This window comes from Pomacea canaliculata, linkage group LG12, assembly GCF_003073045.1.
Source record: "Pomacea canaliculata isolate SZHN2017 linkage group LG12, ASM307304v1, whole genome shotgun sequence".
Taxonomy (NCBI): domain Eukaryota; kingdom Metazoa; phylum Mollusca; class Gastropoda; order Architaenioglossa; family Ampullariidae; genus Pomacea; species Pomacea canaliculata.
In genome coordinates this window covers 16,446,519-16,470,145 of record NC_037601.1, presented here as the reverse complement: position 1 = coordinate 16,470,145, position 23,627 = coordinate 16,446,519, and the positions used below count along the sequence as shown (strand labels likewise).

Genomic DNA, 23,627 nt, shown 5'->3' with positions numbered 1-23,627 from the left:
CGGGGCGCTGCTGGGCCCGCATGTCTTCCCGGCATGCACATGCGCGTCAAGGCCGAGCACCGAGGCTCGCAAGGGAAGTGGAGTGACGGGAGTTACCTTGTCATATGCGATAGCGATAAAAATCACACAACCGCACATGCCGGGATGACTACATTACATTACCCGCCAGAGCTCGGCAGTTTTCCCATCATGCCCTACGCTTTCTTATCAGTTGCCGGAGATCCCCGTCGGTGTCCCGTTTGCAAGTTCCATTCGTCAACAGCAGGTAAAAATTGCGTGTGCCAGTGTCTGACACTGTGAGAACCGACCGAGCATGTGGGGGGTGGGGAGGAGGCGATAAAGTGGGGGAGAGGGAGGAGGATACAGGGACCTGGAGCATACTCGACATCCACTACTTCCAAAATAGGAGAGGGAGTGAGCAAGAGAGAGAGAGACACCCATCCCCACGCACGTGAAGTTATTCACATGCACAAATCACAACAGCGTGTGATCGAAATGATAAAATATTTTTTTCCTTCTTTCGTTTCTCCGCTCCATTTCCTCTTCATCGGTATCCATATTTTTCAATTAAAAAAAAATTGCCCGGCATTTAAAACACATTTAAAACGCATCTAAAAGCCATCCAAACTTATCTGACGTATAATTTCCGACTTCAGAACCGTTCCACTAACCCCATATTAAAGTTTACTGTGCAAAATGTGACCTCAGGTTAATGTGCCGATATATTCGCCAGGCAGACTGCACCTCGCTGAGGTTGTTTTCTGCCCTGGTAATTACCGTTTCTTGGGCGAGGGCATGGGTCGGCGACTAAACAACACCAGCTGATCTACGAGGGGCCGCATGCGGTACTTAAAGACGTAGGTCACGTGATATTTTAAAAAACAGGACCCGGGGGCTTTTACACCAAGATTACCCCCCACACACACGATACAGTTTATTTCTGACCCCTCCATCAGAAATTTACTTACACTAGTGTCCGCCTCGTTTTGGCTTTGACTTGATGGTTTCTTTGTCTTTTCCGCGTTTCTTTCTGCATGTCCGACAAAGTCATGATGGAGAGAGAGAGAGGGGAAGAATAAACCCTAGGGTGCATGCAAAACCTGGTCCGTGAGATGAGCAGCAGCGTGGTGTGTGCACGTGGTGGTGATGTGTGCTGGTGGTGTTTACCTCTAGTGTGTGCGGCAGGTGCATGGCAGAGGTGTGTGTTGACGGTAGTGTGGGTAGGAGAGCGGGTCGTTCAGCTAAATTAATGAACTCGATGAACTACAAGTAAATTTGAGGCAGTACAGTTAACAGGCGAGTACATGAGTGGACGAAGGAGGATTGGAGAAAGAGGTATACAAGAGAATGTGGACTTCCTTCCATCTGTCCATCTTAAGCAGTCACGAAGACAAAAACCTGCAAGAGTGATGTTTTCTTCAGACAAACTACCTCAAGATAAATTTCAAGAGGCAAAAAAGACCAATCTCTTTGCGTCCCCATCTTTGAATAAAATAGCTCTTCGAGGACGAGGACTGACAAGTAGAGTCTCCCTTCTAGCTAGGAACTCAGACCTGTCTGACAGTGCGACTGGTGGGGGCGAGAAGACCGTCAGCCACTGGGAGGTGCGCCTTCACTCTCGTTGTTTTGCTTTGCCGGAGGACGTCCTTCTGTGGGCAGGTTTCCAGACCATTCCAGCTCCAGTCCGCGCGCAGGGCCGCGGGTTTAAAGCGCGTTTCCTGTTGTAACATAAACAGTCGCCTAAGAGCCCGATCTGCTGTCGCCATCTCAGTACACATTGCCTTAAGCTGAGGAACACAAAGAATGGGCTTAAAGCACAACACTGGGCTGAGACATACACTTGAAATACATACTTATCACGAGGAGAAAGCCTTTAAAATATATTCCAGAGTTATGCCCTTTTCTCTTTAGGTCCTTCTGACTCGAGATGCGACTGGAGGCAACTGTCGAGGTTGGTGTTTCTTGAGGAACGAAGTAGGTTTGTCTCGAGAGACGAAGTCGATTGAAGGAGGTATGAGGACGTGTGTACTAATATACAAGGTCGATCTGTCTCGTGATACGAGGAGAGTTTGAGTCTTGTCTCGAGATACGAGATGGGTCTGTGTGGAGGGACGAGTGTCAGTGTCTCGAGATAAAAGGAACTAACGCTTGTCTCGCGATACAAGGTACGTGTGTTTAAAGACGGGGTCATGGATACGTTTGTCTCGAGGTACGAGGTACGGCTGTCGTAAGACATGTCTTTCTCGCGATACGAGGTATGTATATCTCGAGTTACAAGCTGTGTTTGTATTTAATATTACTTGTGTTGCGAGTGTGATGTTATGCTGTGAACCTATCTTGGTTTCATGAATACAGATAAGGACTAAAAACTATTTCACATCATTTTCTTGTGAGCTGCTCCCATCCGTCTGCTCCCTCCTACGTGTATTTTTTTTTTTTTAAATATGAGAAGAAACAGGTCGCTGCGATCTTCGGAACCTACAAGACCCAGCAGGAGCGGCTAAACGGTGCCAGCCGCCTCTTGGCTTCAAGACGCCACGTGAGTGCTGACACGACCTCATGCCATCGCTCGGCGATGGCTGTGACCTTTGACATCCAGCGGAGATGCGCGCGCAGTTCTGTTTCTGAAGTGTCATCGGAAAACCCGTGCGCCATTTTTAATCATCGCTTCATCGAGGGTTGCACGCGCACGCGCATACACACGTGCACACTCTACAGCACGTCAGCAAACAGCGACACATATACACACGCAAACACTGGCCGGCGAACAGAGAGAACAGACAAACAGAGAGACATATGATGGAAGACAGACATGATGCAAGACAAAAAGAGGGACGTATGATGTAAGACAAACATTGGGATGCGGGATGTAAGAAAGAAGCAGAGACACATAAAGTGTAGGAGAAACAGAGAGACATAATATGTAAGAAAGACCCTCCCCCACACACCAAAAAAAAAAAAAAAAGAGGTTGGGGGAAGGGGAAAGATCGACGACAAACTAGAAAAGTATCATGAATATTAGAAACTGTTTCTGGATTGTTTGAGGACTTTTAGAGGAAGTCAGCACAGGTGCGAGTGCTTTGTATATTGGATCCCACATACTGAATACATACAGACAAAGGATGGCTGGAAGGAAGAAAAACGACTGACACTGAAAGCGCTGTCTTACTTATTGCTCAAATAAAACCGTCATGAATAGTTGAAACCACTCAGGAAATAAAAACTCCCTTCCATGAATCTGATTGCACACTTCATCACAAAACAGTATACAATAAAAGGAAAAAAAAAGAAAGAAAAAAAGTCTGGGGGATCACATGTCAGACAGATTGTCTACCTCCTTTCCCCCTCAACAAACTCACACTCTTCCCTTCTCCCCACTTTCTAGTTCACACTCTTTCTGCCTGATTTTTGGAACTGAAAATAGAAAGTCTGATGGCAGAGTGACTTGGTTCATTGACAGTTTTATTGGTGCTTTGTTTAAAGACTGTCATCAAAACTTTTAAAAGACTAATTCAGTCATACACCAGTTTTTTATATCCATCCCTCCACAGAAAAAAACTGCTGGTGTTATTTATTTACAACTGAGAGACATATTTAGATAAAAGTCGGCATGTTTACTTTCGTAGAGAATTTTTAAAAAATACTCCAATGAACGTTTAAAGAAAGTGATACACAAATATAGATAACAAAACGGACAAAAGCAGTGACAGAAAAAAAGAAAGACAGGAAGGCAATAGAAAAAAATAAAAGGAAGTCTGACATTTACTTTGACTAGAAGATAGTAAACAGACATCATAAAAACTATCCCTTGGCTTCAAGTTATTCGGAAAAATGTTCATCTCGAGCTACGAAATGGTTTGTCTCAAGATACGAGTTCTCAAGTTTTTTATTTTAATTTCTCGGTACATTTAAACAGTAATCTCTCTCTCTGTCTATCTCTCTCTCTCTGTCTATCTCTCTGTGTGTGTGTGGTCAGTTACCTCGACAAAGATGAAAGGCCGCAAGTACTGAAAGTGGATCTGGAAGCATCAGTCACTTGAACATGACAAAGTACTCGAGCTTGACAGTAGTTGCCAACCACCTGCATGATTCGTCTTTCTTTCTTTCTCCTGTGCTGCTTACTTTCTTTCTTTAAATGTCTTTATCTTTCTTTATCCATCTTTTTTATATCTACATTACTTCTTTCTTTCCGCATTATCTTATTTTTTCCCCGTTAACCTACAAAACTAGAATTATCCTTTTCACTTTTAACCCCTCAGTGTGGCAACGAGCAAAACATTTCTAAACTCAGAACTCATGTTTATGAAAGCTAATGTACCAAAACATTACAGACAATAAGCATGTGCTCAAGTGTCTATTGTTATCATTGCTAATCAGAAGGATAGACGATGGAATTCATGGAATTGTTTTGTTATTCCAGACGAGCTGAAGGTAAGTGTTGTCCTGCGTTGTTGTCTAGAATTCATCTGGTGTTGATTCTGATCACAACAACCAGTCCCAACATTTCAAGATGAGGACTGTGTCTCAAATATTTTGTGTTTGTTGTGGTAAAGTGGTGTCTGTGTAGGGCGTGTGTTATAATATTTTGCAGATTAAAAATTTCGAACAGTTTAGGGTGGAGCTGACAAAAGTTTGAAGATCCTGAAGTGAACTTAAAAATAAAATAGTTTGAAGTTTCCAGATGCAGTGTTTTGTTCATCAAATAAAGAATTTTTTACCCCTCTCTCTCTCACATACACATAATCAAACATGCGCACACACTCCCTCTCTCAGAATACTTTCATTCTTATCTGTCTCTCCCAAACACACCTTCAAAACCACCGACAATCAAGCTGTTTTCGTGTTTTATTCACTCAATAAATACAGCACACGAGGACGGCAAGATCTGCTACAAAATGTATAAAAATACAGAGTACTATTGTATCAAAATAACCGATGATGCGTTTGACAAAAAGTAATAATTTATTCAAAAACTCTCGCGTCAAAAGAGAAGGCGAGATATACTATTAAAACTGACTTGAAAAAATTTCGTAAAGTTATTATGTTTCTCCTGCAAGTAAAATTCGTGAGCATACAGATGGCGCATCGAGACACATGTACACTGATTACATCAGCTATAAATAAAAAACACAGATGGCACTTTTTTTACTGGAAAAATACCCCACAGGCGAATCTTGATGTTTATGAAATCGTCAAAATTAGTTTTTTTTCTGCTTTAGTAACTAAAGAGTTTTCTATTTTGTTTGATTCCAACTAATCAAGATGGCGACTGCTTCAGTCAGGGACAGTTAGTTGATTTTGGTAAGTGGATCAAAAGGTAATTTCTCAATAAATTTGTCGTCAGTGTCAAAATAAGTGAGATGAAGATCACTTGAAGTTAGTGTGTTCTACAAACGGCCCGAGTCACCATGTACCCGCAGTTTTTAAACAACGGGGGAGTAATTTCCAGGTTTACAGGCAAAGATGATGGAGCTCAGAATTTACAGCTCCACTGACCTGACTGGATTTAGCCAACGAAAAACTTCCCATTGCCTTAGAAGTAAACCAGACAACTGTTACATCGCTGTTAACCGTTTCTTCAACCTTTGACACTCCCCAGCGTGTGACGTCATAGGACACCCAGACTTCCATCTCAAACTCGGAATACTGTTATGTTATACAACCTCGATGTTACTTGTAGCCTCTGTGTCTGTAAGAACACCAAAGGCCCTAATTTCCTTTGTGGGTTTAAAGTAAACTGAGTTTTTAAATTCATGTAAACAGATAAATAATGGTGATTGGGTGACCTCTCGGTGCCTGGGGAGTGTGGTGCTAGAGATCGCACTTTTTGGAAGGATGGAAACTCCCTCCTCACTGCCTTTCCCCTCCCGTCCCTCTAAGGAGTCAGGTACCCATTCAACAGCTGGGTCAACTGAAGAAGAACTCTGCCCCACACGGGTATCCACCCGGCGCGTCTGAGTTCATAAGCCACTCGGCTAATGCCTTCCCTGATTATTTAGATGAAGTGATGCTAGCGGTGGAACAAAGCATTCACCATGTGCCAGTCTAAAGTCGTCTTCTCTTGACTGCAGAATGGATGAAGTCTTGATGACACGATGCTACCATCTGATGACCATGAAGCCATGCTCTCCTGTTTTGTGTATTCCTTCGGAATGTTGGCTGTTTGGCTCAGGTGATGCTGATTATGATTTCGAATTGTATGATCAGAATTTGATATACAAAGTAAATAAATAGATATGATAATGAAATGACGTAGTAGAGAAACAAATTTGGCACAAAATGGCTGGCCTCTGGAATTGGTTCTTGGTGAATTTCGGTCGGAGAAAATAAGTTACAATAAATTAGCTTAGTTGCGCTTAAGTCACATGGTGAACAGCATAATAAATTAAGAAGCGAACTCTGTATTGGTTAAGAACAGAAAAATTGAATAAATACACGTACACAGATTAATTTATAATTTAAAAACTTAAATACACTGTATACAAGGACGGAGGTTTGGGCGGTGAAAACGTTGTGAATCCAGCAAATAAATTATTTCTAAAGGTTCAAATAAATAATAAGGAACTATGGTTACCGTCACACAAGCATTGTCACACCAAACTAGAGTCGAGGCACTAAACAATACTCATCTAACACACGAGAAACAGATGATGTGTTACCATGCTCAGATCACAATGAACACCGTACGTACACATGAACAGCTGTGGTCACTAAAGCAAGCTAAGAACTTTAGTCACAAAAACACCAAGCTCGCTGACTGCAGGCAGCCGGTTACATGAAAATGAAAATGTAAACGTTAACAGTTCACACACTTCTAATTAAAAAAATGTAACTTGAACCAAAGTATGAAAGGCACACTGCAATAAATAGGCATCCCCCACACGGTACAAAAATAGATTCTCTGTATTCGCAAAGGACGCTGGACGTACCAGGTCTGAACACGTCTACGGTTTAAAATACACAGAAGGAATGCATAGTCCAAAAGGTGAAGCAGAAAGGACGGTTGAAAACGGTTTAAAGACAAGATTAAAAATAAGATTCTTTTTTTTAAAATAAATGTCTTCAAGACCAAAAGTTATAGTTTGTTTATATCTGACCTTAAACAGGCTTCGATGAATGTCCTTTTGTTTTTTGAAGAAATAACATCATGAAGAATGGGATAGTATTAATTTCTGGAGTACACTGAAACCGGCAACAAGCCACGTTACAGATATTAAAAACAGAACAAAACATAAATTTAATACAGATAAGAAATTTTGATTTTTTGTGATGAAGGACTTCAAACTTCTCTCCTCTCTCGTCGTCTCCTCCATCTCTCTCTCTCTTTCTCTCACACACAAACTTTCCATCAGGAAAAAGATTTTGCGTTGCCTTTGTTTAACAAGAAAGAAAAATCCCATGATTCTAATTCTTTTCTTTGCCTTTCCGTGCATGAAAAAATGAAGTTCAAGTCCTGTCCCCAATTGTTTGGCGAACAAGCATTCAATTGCAGGAGGTATTTTTCGCCCTCCCTAAGACAGATAGAGTTGTTTCTTGCGTTGCCTTCATTTTGGCAGCAATAGCAAATCATGCTGCGGGTTTTTTTCTGTTCGCAAGACAACACATGTTGCCATATTTTCGCGCGCAAGATAAACTGTTTTTCCTTTCTTTGCATGCAAGCCATTTGCCGTCGCCATTTCCTTTCACATGGACACGGTAATACCATTGCAGTTAGGGGTGTGCTGGCTTCACATCCAGGAATGTTCTACTGCCATTCCGTGGGAAACAACAGAAACCTCAACAGTAAAGGAAAAACTGTAAAATCAACTGCAAGTTTGAACTCCACTCCACAGCAAACCCTCTCCCCTACATGAAAAAAAAACTGACTAGAGTGTGTGGCAGCACTACATTTACCTTTGTAAGTTCAGTAATCGTGTTGACATACATCTTAATTTTAGGAATGTGGCATTGGCTATCCCGAAATTCAAAACAGATAATAAAAACATGAGACAATTTTTTACGAGCAAATCTAGTAGTTAATGGTGTGTGTGAGAGAGAGATGAGGGGAGGGAAAGAGAGGAAGGAGAGAGGTGAGAAGGATGAAGAAGCCCCGGAGAAACAAGGTAGTCACAAGAAACTGAGTTTTGAACAAACAGAACCAAGGTTGCGATAAGTCAAATCATAAGCTCATTGTTACATGTCTCTGTAAAAAGAGGCAGTAAGGTTTTAAATATAATGAAGAGTTATTGTCTTGAAGCAGATGAACTTTGATGAACTCAATCATAATGTAGCAATTTGCTTTGAAAGCAGGAAATGATTCACGACTTCTTGTTCATAGAACACAGCGGTTTCAAGCAAAACTTTTTTTTTGAAAAAAGGGTCAGCATTGGCCTGTAAAAATCCACAAAAATGTACTGATGCCTTGCATTGTAATAAAAGCATCACTTCAATACAGCTGGCTACTAAACATTAAACTGACGTGGCGGTAGGAACCCTACCGACGTGTCGACTGATCCACGCTCTTCACACAAAATTATGCACACAAGTAAAACATTTTGGTCCGGTGTGTGACTTGGTGAGATGAAGTGATGAGAAAAGAATAAAAGAAATGTTGCAAAGTGATTTCAAGCACACACTTCGAGCAGTTCTAAGTCATCCGTGTCCTGGGCTGAGCTGTTCTCTGTGTGTTTTGAAAGCAAGGCCCAGCGCCAGGTGAGGACGATGACAAGAAAATGTCCCTTACGATTTTACTGACATGCTAACACCTTAAGGGTGTTTGTATTTATCCGTATCTAAACTGTCTAAACAATCTGTACAAACAAATACAGTTGTACTCTATATATTACACTACGACACAAAACTGCAATTAAAGAAAATAGTTTGAAAATAAACAATCACAAAGTTAGCTCTTTCAATAAATTAAAACTACTTTTGGGAGTAACCCTCAGCACAATAAATTAATAACTTGATAAAACTAAAAAAAAACAATAAGTACATTTTCGAAACGAAACAATAAATTAAAAAATGAAATCTGACTTATTTCAATATGTTATAAATTGTGGACTCGATACTCTTCCAAATATTTGAACTACCAACTCGGCTGAGGTATGCATGTGAGTGAACGTTCTTTATCAGAAACCGGAAGTGATCCGACTTTGACCTGCACCCTAGTCACGCATGCGCATACCAGAACTCCTACTTTGGAACAAACGGGTGGCATTGTTGGAGGGACTTTTTTTTTAAAGTGAGTGTAAACAACTCTACGAACAACATCGTAAGGCCCATCGTCAAAAATGTTCATGTCCTAACTAGTAAACATTCTAAAAAAAGCTAAAATAATATCAAACAATCTAGTTATAAAACACCCGAACTGAGCTGCAATAAGTTTGATTTCTTAACTGCTGCTGGTCATAGCTCTGCTCTCCCCCTCCCATTTCTCCATTCCAGTGTCTGCGAATCCATGTCAAAGGTCACCAAAATGTTGCTCGCTCCTGAAGATGAACAGCAATGCTTGACGATGACTAGAATAATAAACTGAAGAAGTGATTTGGCGAAATTGGTCCTCGGTTCAGATGAATGGGCAGACAGAACGCTGCCGTCTTGTAGCGATCTCCATGATTGGCTGCTTCTGCGCTCAAGTTTCAAGTAAAAGCTTTTTTCATTGGTTCGAGCAGCGGTTTCAAAACAAGCAGGACAAACATTTCATGCTGTATAGTGGCATACAGGAAACGTTATGTGCATTACTGAAGTGACTGCAATCAGCACCTAGCTAAACAATACAGAAATTTAAATTAATACAACAAAGTTGTCGTCTTTGTCAACAGACACTTGTTAGTAAAGCAAACAACAGTGTTCTAAGTAAGTGACAAAGTCTCCATATAATAAAATAAACTCTGACGGAAAATAAATAAATAAATAAATAATTAAAGTCGTCTACTTAAATTCTCAAGTGTGGATACATCAAAAGTAGTAATACAATATTATATTACAAAATATGTTACTGCAGTATAACAATAAAGAATTAACTAAATAAATAGGTAAAGAAATAAATAAATTGACACCAGGAAACGTGCCATCCAATTTCGGTGGAGTGTGCATGCACTCATGGCAGAAACCTCTATCCCTCGAAAAAAAAACTAAAAAAAAATAATCCAAAAAACAAGACAACAAACAAAAAATAATCCTTAACCCCAAAAACAATACCATAAAAACAAAGCACATCAGAGATATTTCTTCCAAAACCATATCCGAGTCTTTTGAACTTTGATAGCCACTGCCATCTTTTTTTTTCCAGCTCGCTGTTGAATAGTTACAAACATGTTCAAAACGTAAGAAACACTAACAATATCACCACCGGTCTGTTGAGGCGGCCCTGCTGGGCAAGCAACTCTCAAGCCTTTGTGAAGATCCACGTGGAGACAACTCATCAAAAGCAGGTAGGAGGTGGGTTCCTGCAGCCGTATCTCCCGATGTTTGGCGCTCCCTTCAGCTCGACCATTTGTCAGTTCAAACATATCAGTTAATTCGTTTCCCTCTACTACTCCGACAGCTACCCCCTCTATCCTCGTTGTGCTCAAAATAGATGATGCAAACTTTTGACACATTGCAGGTCGCATAGCAAACACAGCAGCCGATAAGATCGTACGAGCAGGTGAAGGGATTGTGTTCCCGGATCGCATCCCGGCTCGAGTCAGGGTGACAGCGCACCAAAAAACGAAGATTCGCGATGCAGCATCTGCAGCACCCACCGTAGGGTAGCGATCATCTGGCCACTTTGCACAAAGGATACAGCGACTTCAGGGTCACGAGTTAGGTCACGTGCATATGACGTCAGACATGCTCTGCCGAAAAAAAGAGGGGTTGAAGTCCAGAGAAGTAGTTTAACGACCTCAGATCCTGTCTCCCCTCCCTTCGAACATCTTCAAAGCAACCAAACAACTTTTAACAAAGCGACATAAAAAAATTGAGGAAGGAAAAAAAAAAAGACCCTTCTTCCTCCATCCCAGTCCCATTCCAATCCTTCCAAACTCCCCAGAAAAAAATGCAGGTCGTGAAAATCGCTGTAACAAACTTCCATTCTGTTTCTCTTTCGTCGTCGTATCGTCTCCTGATCTGGAGGGACACTTTAGTATTCTGGCGCCACCTTGCGGAGAGGCCGGAAGCGCTCGCCGCGCATGCACGACGATTCCTCGTGCTTGTACAGGTAGGACTTGAGGGCGAAGGCCTTGCCGCAGCGGCCGCACATGTACGGCTTTTCGCTGGAGTGCGTCTGGATGTGGGCCCGCAGGTTGGACTTGTCGGCGAAGGACTTGCCGCACTGCGGACACGCGAACGGCTTCTCGCCCGTGTGCGTGCGGATGTGACCCTGCAGCAGCCAGGGTCGCGAGAAGCGCTTGCCACAGTGCGGGCATGCGCAGCCCTGGTTGTGCGTGCGCACGTGCATGCTGAAGGCAGGCATGGAGACGTAGACCTTCTCGCAGTGGGGACACTTGCGGGCCTTCTTGTCGCCGTGCGACCGGTGAGTCTGGCGGTGTCTGGCCAGGTTGGACGACGTGCTGTAGCGCTTGCCGCAGTCTTCGCAGGTGTGCGCCTCTTCCGACGATGATGACGGCGACGACGAGGGTGACGGCACGGAGGAAGGGGACGGAGGCGATGGGGAGGACGGAGGCAAGCCGGCGGCGTACAGCAGGTCGTTGAGGGAGCGTCTGGCTTCGTACCGCACTCCCACCGTCTCGGAAGGCATCTCCAGGACTGTCAGCCGCTGTCCTTCTTGGTTCTGCTGCTGCTGCTGCGGGTGATACGGTTGCATGGGCACTTCCACCTCCAGGGCGTGTTCAGGAACATCTCTGCCCGAGGCCTTGCGAGGGCTTTCCGCCATCAGTTCGTACAGCACGGGGGCCTCTTGCACTTCCCGCGCCGGCGACGTCTTGGAATAATCGAAGGGAATCTGTTCGGCGGGGGAGTCCTTGTTGCCAAGGTAGCCGCCGCCTGCCTCCGAGGTTTCCTTGCCACCGGTGCTTTTGCGTGCACTCTGGGTCATGAGGTCGTAGAGGAGGGAGAAGTGGGCGTGACACTCGGCCCACCCATACTCCACCTCTGGGGGCAGGTGACCTCGTCCTTCGTTCTGCGTCGAACAGCCGCTGTCGCTGTCGCCGTCCGAGAGGCCGGACTTGTCCTGCATCTCTGCCTCTGCAGCAGGAGGACGATGAAGTGGCGCCGCTTGGTAGCGTTGCTGGTCTCCCCCTGCAAAACGTGAGACACCGTTGAATAAAATTTTATAATCAGACAGTTGATGGATATAGAGAAACTCAAAACCCAGCTATTTGCTTTACCAAGATTTCTCTCTCTCATATATGTTTGGGTGTGTATTGTCACACGTTTTTCATATACGGTGTTGGAAAATAAGGGACAATAGTTTCAAACAAGACAGTCTTTGTTCTCCTCCGTCTGACGTCAGATGGTGCGATAAAGACAGCAAAAGCCGGAAACGGAATGGATGGTGAATGGGGTGGGAAGAATAAACTCAGGACACAAAGTCATCATTACTCACGGACAGCACGAGCTTTGAAAATAATAGGTTTTCTTTCCCAGTTCCCGCGAGTTTTCTTCATCCAAAAGTACCTATTCTATTCTCCTTTTTTGATTTTTAAATCAGTGTGTCTCATCAATTCTCAGTCTTTTGACTTCCACTGTCATTTATCTAGAGATAGGGAGATGAACCCTCATCACCAGTCAGGTCAGCCCGATGGCGCAGGTCAGCTGCTGTTTCACGTGATAATACACGAGCTTCAACAAAGCGCGTGGTAATTGAAGAGTAAACCCTCTCCAGAGGTCAGAGGTCTGTAACATTTCATGCAAACTGTCAACATAAACATGCCGAGGAAGAGTGGTTAAGTGGCATTTAAATCCCAGGTTCTCCGGTTTTACATTTTTGTTTTGTTTTGTTGCTGCCTGCTGCTCAAGTCAGGTTATTTACGTTTCAGCTCACGATGCTTTTCTCTATGTATCCAAATATCGCAAATTGTCATTAAAATGCTTGCGGGCTGGGAGCTGAGAGGATTAGAGGGTGGGTGAGTCAGACCTGTAGCTGGGGTGGGTGAAAAAAAATGAGTTCGTGTGAGTGTGTGTGCGTAAACATGTAAACAGGACCCTCTCCACCTCGTATACGTCATTTCCTAATCCTACGTCATTATTTTGTTATACGTCATCATTACATTTTTTTCATGTACGTCATTGTTCTGTGACGGTGAAGATGACATGTCCATGCAAATGGCAGGTTTCCATCATGAAAACGCTCTGCTCACAAGGAGACATCGGATAAGCAGCCAAAGCAAAAGGAATTCAGAAGGTTGAAATCCTGTACTGGCGAAAAAGACAAGAAAGTTTCACAGGACTCACTCCAAGTCCACCTCACACACGACTTGCACGCAAGGTAGGATCGTGGCTGTTTGGGATCATGAGACATCCATCCAGTTTGGAGGACGCCATCATTCTCATGCGGAGACAATGCATGAAGAACAAATTGAAAGGTAAATAGTTCGTAAATGAAGTAAGTTATTTCAGAGAAAACAGCTGAGGTAATGAGCGAGTCAAAACGCGCTGAACAACTCTGTATAATTGCTTTCGAGGGCAACTGAACAGGAAGTCGCGCAGTGCTGCAAGACCTTTATCCGGTTTTTGAGGCGGCCATCTTGCGCATGCGTAGTAAGTTGATCTCAGCTCGCATGCTCTTCAGATCGGTTGTACTTTGTATGTTAATCCATCTCCTGACTCTTCCTCTCATTTCTTTGACGTCTCATTCTTTCAACCGGAGGTTTATAGTGTTAATAAAAACAACCAATCAAAATCCTTAAACTAAAAATCAAACAATAAATAACAAATAATATCAATAAAGTCATTGAAAAGACATTAAAGACATTGACCTCATGGCAGGCAGTAACAACGAACTTCAGGATTTGACGGACAGACTCTCCAGGCGAGCGGGGGCCTATGGCATGGAAATAAGCTCAGAAAAAAGCAAAGTAATGATTATTTCCACCACCGACAGCAGCAGCAACATCGTCATGAACGGCCAGAAACTGGAGGAGGTCAACAGCTTCAAGTATTTGGGTGCCACCCTGACTAGTGATGGTTGCTGTACAGCAGAGATCCGTATCAGGATTGGTATGGCAACATCCGCAATGTCCAGGCTGGATAGGATCTGGCGAAGCAACTCAATCAGCTTCAGTACCAAGCACAGGCTGTACAAGTCCCTCGTAGTGTCAATCCTACTCTACGGCTGCGAGACTTGGACGCTGCTTGCCGCAACGGAAAAGAAGCTCCAGGCCTTTGAGAACAAATGCTTGAGAAGGCTGCTCCGCATCTCGTACCGCGAACACAAGACCAACGCATACGTACGGAGCACCGTAACCTCCCTCGTGGGCCCACATGAGCCCCTTCTGGCAACAGTGAAGCGGCGCAAGCTCGCCTGGTTCGGTCACGTCACCCGCCACAACACCCTGTCCAAGACGATCCTACAAGGAACCCTCGAAGGGAGCCGTCGTCGTGGTCGTCCGAGGAAAAGCTGGGTCACCAACATTAAAGAATGGACCGAACGCGAGATGCCAGACCTGCTCTCATCTGCTCAAGACAGGACCGGGTGGAAAATTCTGTCTGTTGCTGCTGCCGGACGGTCCCCCCTACGCCCGGACCGGGCATGGGACTGACCTGACCTGACCTGATCAATAAAGTCATATGAACAGAAAACTGAATAAAAATGTAGGTCACAGTGTTTTAGAAGACCGTTATTGAAAAAAAATTGTAAGAAAGGAAACCTAATGCTACAGGCCCGAAGAAAAATCCTACACAATGATGAGGGTCCGAACAAATTGCTGAGGCTAAATTCAAATTGGACACAAAATCAAAATTAATTTAAAAGAAAAAGCAAATACAAAGAGGTGGGGCGCTCAGACCGTTAGGGTAAAGAAAGACCGCTCTCAGACAAAAGAGTAAAAGACTTTCTGATTTTTTCAACTGCCTGAGCTCAACAGCTCTCTCTGAATTGTATCGCCATCTTCTCAATGTTCCTTTGTCTTCTTTGAATCTAGAAACTCCTTTATTTGACATCGCAGACTCTTCTTTGAAGAAATCCTGATTGAAATCTCTCTGGAGGTGATATAAATGAAAAAAAAGTCGTCGTTACTAGTTATTAGGATGATGACAACAGCGCTACTACTGCTGCAACTACATCATCTTCTGAGGTTGATACAACATCTTGCATTGAATCAAGCGTTGACTTTGAGGAGCACAGTTATGGAGAGGACGAAGATTTTACCTTAGCCAAACAACTGCAAAAACATATCTTACTTCAGCTAGTTGGCAGGTAGGTAATGCTCTCTTCCCAGAGTAAGTCGATCGTTCAGAGGAAATCTCACAGAAATCCTCGCAAAATAACTGCAAAGGAATTGGTGTTGGGAGTGGGGGGGGGGATGGAATGAGTGAGAGCTAATTTTTCAAGTTTTTTTTTTAAAGTCTTGACAGTGGTTGGACATCGGCGCGAGACCACATGCTAATATACCCAGGGAAATGTCTACACCCTGGGTAGTTTCATCGAGTGTGCACGCTTAACCTAAGTCTATCGCTTTCCTCTCTTCCTGCTGTCTTCCTCAGACAGCTGGAGGCAAGGCTGCAGAGAAAGAGTGAAAACCCCAAAGTTATTACATGGCTGATTTGCAGGAACCCACTTGAAGGAGGAGGAGGGGGATAGAGCTGCACAGCTTCCATCACATGCATGGATCATGGATCTTACAGGAGAAGGGAGGGTAGAGAGAAAGAGAGAGAAAAACAGAGGGAGTGGTGGGTAGGTGGGTGGAATGGGGGAAGAAGATGGTTTCAGGACCTGCGTGAAGTAGTCGTTGTTGCTGAGAGAAGTGAAGCTTCGGAAGGAAAAGAGGAGTCTGCTACCAGAATCAGATGGCACCCCGGTTCCGACCCGTCCTAAAGAACAAAGAACCAGCTTCGGGTCGCAGGCAGAAGGGGCCTCGCAGAGGGTGGGGATGACATAAATACTTTTATGACAGAACTTTCTGTATCCCGCAACTAACTTCAAACGGCACAAGTTCTAACAATCATTTCTACCTGACAGAAGAACAAGAAGCTGTACAAAAATTTACAAAATTCCTAAAATAACTGTGCTGCTTGCACCAAAAGCTTTATTATCAGTCTGTGGTCAAAACACACCCTGCTGAAAAGATAGCTGGGGAGGATCTACAGATACAGACACAAAGTTAAGAACTGCTTCGAATTTTCACCAAAACACCAACCAACCAACCAACCAACAAACAAACAAACAAACAAACCAACCAACCAACCAACCAACCAACCAACAAACAAACAAACAAACAAACAAACAAACAAACAACCAACCAACCAACCAACCAACCAAAAAAACAGCAACAAGTTTGACGAAGAGCGTTCTTAGCTGAGGAAACCGCCAGAGACTGCAACTTGCAGCTGCGCCGAGGACAACATGCAATCTCCAGGTTAGGTTCCAGCCTCCCGATTCTTTGTTTAGGAGCCACTTCCTTCCCTCAACAGAACCCCAGAGGTCTGGCTCAAAGCTGTGAATGAGTTGCCGCAGCCAATCGCAAGCCGCCGTCAGGTCAGCGTGTTTCTTACCTACGACACCAGCACGGCAGGCAGGGGGTAGGGGTAAGGGGGGTACGAACCGAAAAGCCATCGGAGGATGCTCCCCATCCACACACACCCCCCACACTACATCCTTCCGCTCGCTACCCCTCCTCCCTTCCTGAAGAGTTCCTTCAGAGAGTGTGTACTTGTAACATACATTGACTCCCGGTATCCTTCACGGCTTGGGTTTCCAGCTTCCTCCAGTGTCTGGTAGTAGAGTGCCACGTGATGTTAGAGATCAAAGTTATTTTGATGTATTTTTTCGTACCTTGACTGAAAACTTTTCATTTGATACCTGCTATTTAAAAGAGGTGTCGTAGCATGTGCAAGTATGGGGGGCGAGGGGTCTTAGGAGTCTGGGTGGAGGAACCATAGGTAGGTTGAGTTACTTGAACAAGTGGTCAGGCAGAGTGGTTGTCGGAGGAGGGGTAGGGAGGTTATTAAGCTGAACAAGTCCGGCGGGAACCACTCAGGTAAGTTGATTGAAAAGAGCAAGTGGTCAGGCAGCGTGTCGACGTCGCTGACGACTCGGGTACGCAGTGTGCCGACAACTGCAACAGGAATCTGTTCCATCTCCTGCACCGTGCCACGCGCCACCTCTCCTCGCAGACCTTCCACCCCACCCTTGTCTACCCCTTCCCCCCTCTCCTCGCTCCTATCCTCTGGTGCCAGAAGTTCCTCCCTCCACTCATGGCCGTCCCCCCGTCGGACTGTCAGCATCAGTCACAGAGTGGCGGAATGTTGATGAGGGGAAAAGGAAAAACGAGACGAAAAGGGGAGGAGGAGGGTGGTGCCCATCGGTTGGGCGGAGCTCGTGGCAGCCTGCTTGCCCTGGATGTTTACTTGCCATGGGTGCTTTCCACTTACCTGTGTGTGTGTGACCATGTGTATGTGTGCATGAAAGTATGTACAGATGTGTGTGTGTGTGCACGATCGTTTGTGTGTGTTGGTGACGAGTGAGGATGGGCTTGGTAACCAGTGGCTTCCCATTCTCTCTGTTTCTGGCACATCGAATGTTTCCTAGCAAGCTCTTTTCCTTCTTCGAGAAGGTTGGTGGGAGGGAGGAGACTACATCCTCAGGAAAGAAAAATCTTTGATCCGTCAGCAGTCATCTAAATTTTCTTTCTTTTCAGCAAAGCAGACGCGCTGACATGCACATACTCACGAGCCCCGACACACTAACAGCCAACAGCTGTCTTACTCTCCGTCACCGCAGCGTGACGCTAGCATCGCTCCAGCGAGGTCTTGTAAAGCTAGGAGCGGCGAAGAGACGGAAGTTGCGTTGGCTCGCACCACTAGCGCCACCACCGTGACACGGGAAAACCCTGTCTGCAAAAGTCTTTGAGCGCGGGGAGGGGAGGCTTGCGGTTCGCGCGTGCGCGCGCGTGCTTGTGTGTGTGTGTGTGGGGGGAATGCGGCGGGGGAGGGGACCTGAAAACCCAGCGTGACTCCAAATGACCTTAAAAACATCCACCACGTGACTGCGGGGGGAACCGAGGCCTGCCGTGCTCGTCTGGTCGGTCGTTGATGGCCGGACCACCTGACGGACTGATTGTAGCCTCATGTTTATGTCGGATTGAGAGAGAGAGAAAGAGAGAAAGAAAGAAAGAGTTAGCAGAGGTTAAAACACTGACACTTTGGAGAATCCAGACAATACTGTCATACCGTTTGTATAAGTCAAGAAATTAATTTTTGTGCCATGTCGTTTAAAGTGAGCAGACTGTCAACATTTGAAAATTCATTTTGCCTTTGCAAGGATTTTTGAACACGATCATGTTAGAGGCACTTAGAAAGGACTGCCAGCTTCTTCTTTCGTTCATTAAGCCAGCATCATTTCAAAGCTGCCCATTGTCTAAAATTATTTACAAGAAGGTTTATCAATGCTGTTTTTATTTGCCTCTAAGGCAATGGCATATATATATATAGTATGAGGAATATATCATCTTCCCATTTCATGAGATAATCTGTAATTGTATCATAGCTAGAACGAATTACCACAAATGAGATAATAACACTCAATTTGATTTTGTTTTTGTTTTGGGAGATTATTACCATTCCTTTAGATGTCACATCCCATTTAACCTTGTTTATCTTGTTGTTGACGGCAGTTTCGAGAAACTATCAAGGGTGGTTCCCGAGGGAATGTTTTGGTTTTCCTAGCAAATGTTTTAAACAGAAATTACCCCATTACACCCTAAAAAAAGTTTTATTGGCAAATTTAATGTGTTGCCTCAAGGCAGCATAGTTTTCAGACGATCTTTGCGGTTGGTTTACTTGCAACTGAAATGTTTCATCTATCTGAAGAGACTAGGAAACAAACGGAAGAGGAAACGTCAGAGGTCGGATTTTTGCACAATTTCTAATTTTAAGCACTGTTAGGTCTTCAAATATTTAGATAATCAGTGTTATAGGAGCACAGAGCACAACACTATATTAAAATGTTTCAAAGCATTTTTTCTTAACTAAGATAAAACTAGTTTAGAATTTCGTTCCCGTCAGAACATTTTTCATATGCGCATTGGCGACGCATTTAAATGGTAGGGAAGCGATTTTTGAAGAAAAAAGTTTCTAAATTTGCTTCTTTAGAACAGTCTTAAGTTTACGAAACATGCAGCTAGCCCCATTTTGAAGACTTGAAACTTTTGGCACACTTTGAATAACACGGAAGTCAAATCATTTTGTTTGTTGTTTTTGGTAAGCAGGCAAAGAGCCTATGTGTATTAGATAGAGAGAACAATGCAATTCTCTCGTGATGCTTACCTTTCATGCTGAGGTCGATGCCTGTCTCGTTGTTGTGGTTGACTATGTTCATGCAGCAGTCGTCGCGACTGTTCTTGTCATCAGCGGAAGTGTCGCTGGAACTACTGTATCTGACGTCACTGTTGTACAGACTGTTGGAAGGGAAAGTCATGCCGCTGCTGCTGCTGCTGCTGCTGTTTACAACTTCGCCGGTGCTGCTGAGACAATTGCTGTAGTAGTTGCTGTTGTTGCCGATGTTGTTGACTGCGTTGCTGGTGGCTCCCGAGTCGAAAGAGAAGAAACGATGGATGACGTGGCCCGTCCACTTGTGGTGCTGGGGATGATGATGAGGAGGATGATGATGGTGGTGGTGGTTGTGGTGGTTGTTGTTGTCCTTGTGCACCACCAGGTCCACCGCCTCCACCTGCTCTTGCTCAAAATACGGCAGCAGCGGCAACCGAAGCGCCTGCATCTGGACCTCCTCGGTCGTCGCTGTCGCATGATGGTCCTGGTTGTTGCTGTTGTCGCTGGACGGCAGCGTCGTCGTCGTTGGAGGCGGCGTGGGCAGGTAGCGACGGTGGGTGATCATGAAGGCTTTCGGCATGGTCGTGTGAAGCTGGCAGACTGCCCCACAAGCGTACTACGCCGCGTACTACAAGGGGGCCCCCGCTATCACACAGGCCCCAGCTCGCGTTCTCACGGCAGACAAGCGGGCTCTGCGCCCTCGCCTCCAGCCTCCCCCACAACAACGCGATGCTCCACTCTCATCAGCGATCTTCGCGCTCTTCTCCTCCTGCTGGACTTGGTCCAGAAGCGGGCTGCAAGGAACAGTCAAGAAATGAGGGAAGAGGGGTAACGAGATCAGAAGGAGTGAAGGAGGGATGCAGCGAAAACGTCCTGGGAGGCTCCGAGACACAGTCAGTGTCTGCTTGTTTCCTGTTCCTTCATGCAATAGCTTTGTGTGTGTATGTGTGGTAGTGGTGGTAGAAGTGGTAGAGGGACTGACTCGTTTTGCGCTTCTACTGCGCAGCTTGGTTCTCTCTCTCTTTTTCTCTCTCTTCCTTCTTATCGGAGCCGGTTCCGTTATTCCTTCGTATCCTCTCTCTCTTTTTCTCTCCTTCGGTGGAGGGACTTGGAGAGCCCCCCTTTCGGCTTTGTCCTTGCTCGTCTGCTCGGCCTCCTGTTGCCGAGTGGAGTTGTGTCTTCTTCTGCCCCCCTTTCGGTTCTGGGGATGCCGCCCGGCACTGGCTGTAACCGTGCGCGCGTGTCTGTGGCTCGTGAGTGCATGCGCGCCCCTCTGCACCGCCACCGTGCGGTGGGTGCCCCGTGCGCCGAGTCGTCTCCCCTTCCCCTCCCCCCCCCCTACTTTCCTGCACGTGGCAGTGGCTAACAAATCCGTGCGTTGGTGTCTCTCTGTGTGTGTGTGTGCTCAGTAACGTGCAAGGTGGGGGAGGGAGAGTCTGGGAAGGGGTGGGCACGCACGTGGAGGAGAAGAGTCTCGCTACTCCCTGGAGCTCCCTGGCCCCTCCCAAGACGTCCCTCCCCGTGTAGTCCCTGTCTCCGTGGATGGAAGACAGCTGCCAGGTTTCTGCTGTCGGTGGTAACCGGGGATTTAGTGCAGGCAAAGTGTCCGCCACCCCCTACTGCCAGGCTGGGGAGCGCGCCGGGTCCCTGCTGAAGACGATGCAGCTATTTTCTTTCAAACCGAGAAGACTTCAAACTTCCCGGCGAAGGAATCCACAAATCCCACCAATTCCCTTCAACTCTCATTGGGCGTTTCAAAGGTTCTGAATGTTCTCTAGCCACATCTTAATTTCAAAACTCCCTCCCTCCCAGAAAAAACCTATAATTTCCAAAATATCATATCCTGCACCTGACAGATCGCTGTGTACATCGATTTAGAACATTTCTTTTCCCTTTATATCAGTTTCGTTCCGGCCAACCCCACACTTGCCATCTCAGCCCCACACTTCCTCCGTCGTAAACAAAGGCCCACAACTCGTTTCAGACTTTTCTCGCCTCTTTGTTTGCTGCAAATAAAAGATGGAGAAGAAATGCGATGCTAAATGCACCAGCACTCGCATCCTCAACTATCTTCTTTCTTATTCTGCCATCTGCTGACATTTCAAACGCGCGGTGATCCGAAGAGTGCCGGTGCCTCAATATCTTTTAACCCGCTTGATCTTTAAGCGCAAGGAGGTGGGTGTGGGGAGGAGGGGTGGAGTCTGGGTGACTTTCGGAGGATCGGAGGCTGTATAACAGCCAAACAGCCATTACTAATCGCACGATACCAAGCCTGGGGAGGGGTGGAAAAAAAGCAGCTTTGTAAGTATGAGTAAGCTGGTAGAAGCACAAATTTCAACATCGAAGAGCTGGGAATCAGAGTGATCAACACCAGAAATGAACACCTGCACCCGCCAGATCCCTTTCATACCTTTCCCTAATATTCCCCATGTCCTCATCCCCCTACAGTGAGAAATCGTTCTATAGGTCGCCCCCAAATCGCTTTTTCCAGCAAAAGTGTCAAGTGTCAGGAGTGGTAGTCAGTGTTTTTCTTCTTTTCCCTTTTTTTTAGGAGTGGGGGAATATTTTAAGTGTAGGGATGTTCAAATACAACATGTCGGTAGCTGCGTGAAAAGAGACGGAGATCGAAGGGGACATGCTGCTTCAAAGGTTCTAGTTTATGATGTTGACGATACAGGTTTGATCACGAGACGTTTAGTGAAGGGTCATAGGTCAGACGCTATGTGCGCAGGTTTCTGGGACTTAAGTGTTAGTTCTCGTTGTAGGAATGCCATTTTGTTTTCGGAAAGCAATCCTGCCTCGCCATGATGGGAATACTAAGGACAGCACTTAGCGTCTGCCGAAGTCGTCAGGTAAAATTGTTTTGGGGGAGTATTTGGGGTAAGGTGACCCTGTTATTTGGGGGAAAGGGCTAGAAGAGAATGTTACGATTCCCCTCTTCTCTGTTTCCCTCCCTTCCCCCATTCCCAACATACACTTTACCCCCAGACTCCTCATTTACGTGAAGGTCAGCGTATTATCCTCATCCACGTACAGGAAACGAGTCTTTGAGGATGGAGGAGCACCCCACCTCTCCTGCCCACGTGAACAACACATCACCACCTCTTGAAGCTCCAATTATCCGTAGAGGAGCAGTCAAGTCGCCTCGGCCTCCTTGACAGTAACGATTTGCATACATGGCAGCTCTGCAAAAGAAGAAAAAACTGTAAGGAACTAAGCAACCTACAAAGGTAACCCTGCACAGATGGCGCTGCTAGAAGACCCACTTTTCCAGTTACAGCCCTACTCCGCACGCTAATGTTTGAAACACAACTTTTAGAAAAAAAATCCTCTTTTTGAAACAGCTTGCAAACTGCATTCGCATGAGTTCTTTTTCTGAAACATGCTCGGCCAAAGCTCGAGCGTTCATGGGTCGTTTGGTCCTGGGTGAGGTCACGTGAACGTTCGTATCGCTTTTACCGTACATAAAACTGCCCGTATGGTCCATTCACTCTGTGAAGATTATCAGCAAGTTTATGCATGGAAATGAAATCCGAATCATAATGAAACCCATCTCATTCACTTCAACTCCTCTGCCCGAAAATGTTAACGCACATCAAAGAACCTTGTTGTCATCGTCAGTCAGCTTTGATGAACCAGGACCACCAATTCTAGTTTTGTTTCCTTTACAAATAAAAAACATCGTAAAACTATGTCTTCATTATATTTGTGTTGTTGTGAAACAGAAAAAAAAATTTCAGGGTGTGTTCGCGGACATGACTAACTTCTAACATGTAGACACTTGTTTGAAGAAGACGCTGTTAGGTGAAGACCTAAGGTTGGTAATGGACTGCCAACACCGCACACAAAGGAAGTTGGGTCTGGGAGCGCCAAGTCAAACACTGGGCCATGTACACGTACACTGGCGATAAAACAGCAGGCCGCACAGTCCAGTGATAAAACCCCGCAGGCCCCTGACAGGTGTGGAAGTGTGGGAAGAGGCGGTGTTGACGACGGCGGGCGAGAAAAGATCAACAGAGCGAGGAAGGAGGTAAAAGAAGGAGAAGCACGTCTGTTGCGGGCAACAAGTGTCATGCTGGGCGCAGCTCTGGCACCACCACAAGGGGGTAGCAACAGATGGTCAAGATCCTCCCCTTTCCCCACAACCCCCGGCCTTTTTTCTCTTGAGAAGCCTACCATTCTTTGAATTGCTTTTTTTCAGGTCTTATGGCACATTC

The 23,627-nt window shown here is 45.4% G+C and overlaps 1 protein-coding gene across 1 annotated transcript; it reads right to left on the bottom strand.

The window, feature by feature from the left end:
* Positions 1 to 4,831: 4,831 nt before the first annotated feature.
* LOC112553493 (B-cell lymphoma 6 protein-like) lies at positions 4,832 to 21,540 on the bottom strand. The gene is made up of 2 exons (XM_025220753.1): positions 19,408 to 21,540; positions 4,832 to 12,222 (listed from the first exon to the last, which is right to left on the bottom strand). Exons 1-2 carry the CDS (start codon positions 19,988 to 19,990, stop codon positions 11,105 to 11,107), a joined length of 1,701 nt encoding a protein of 566 aa, XP_025076538.1. The 5' UTR covers positions 19,991 to 21,540; the 3' UTR covers positions 4,832 to 11,104.
* Positions 21,541 to 23,627: the final 2,087 nt, after the last annotated feature.

What these genes read in the sequence shown, in the direction of transcription:
- LOC112553493 (XM_025220753.1), bottom strand. Translation starts at nt 19,990, where the DNA reads ATGCCGAAAGCCTTCATGATCACCCACCGTCGCTACCTGCCCACGCCG. An exon ending in CATCGACCTCAGCATGAAAG is followed by an intron (nt 12,223 to 19,407) that starts GTAAGCATCACG and finishes CACGTTTTGCAG; the next exon opens with GGGGAGACCAGCAACGCTAC.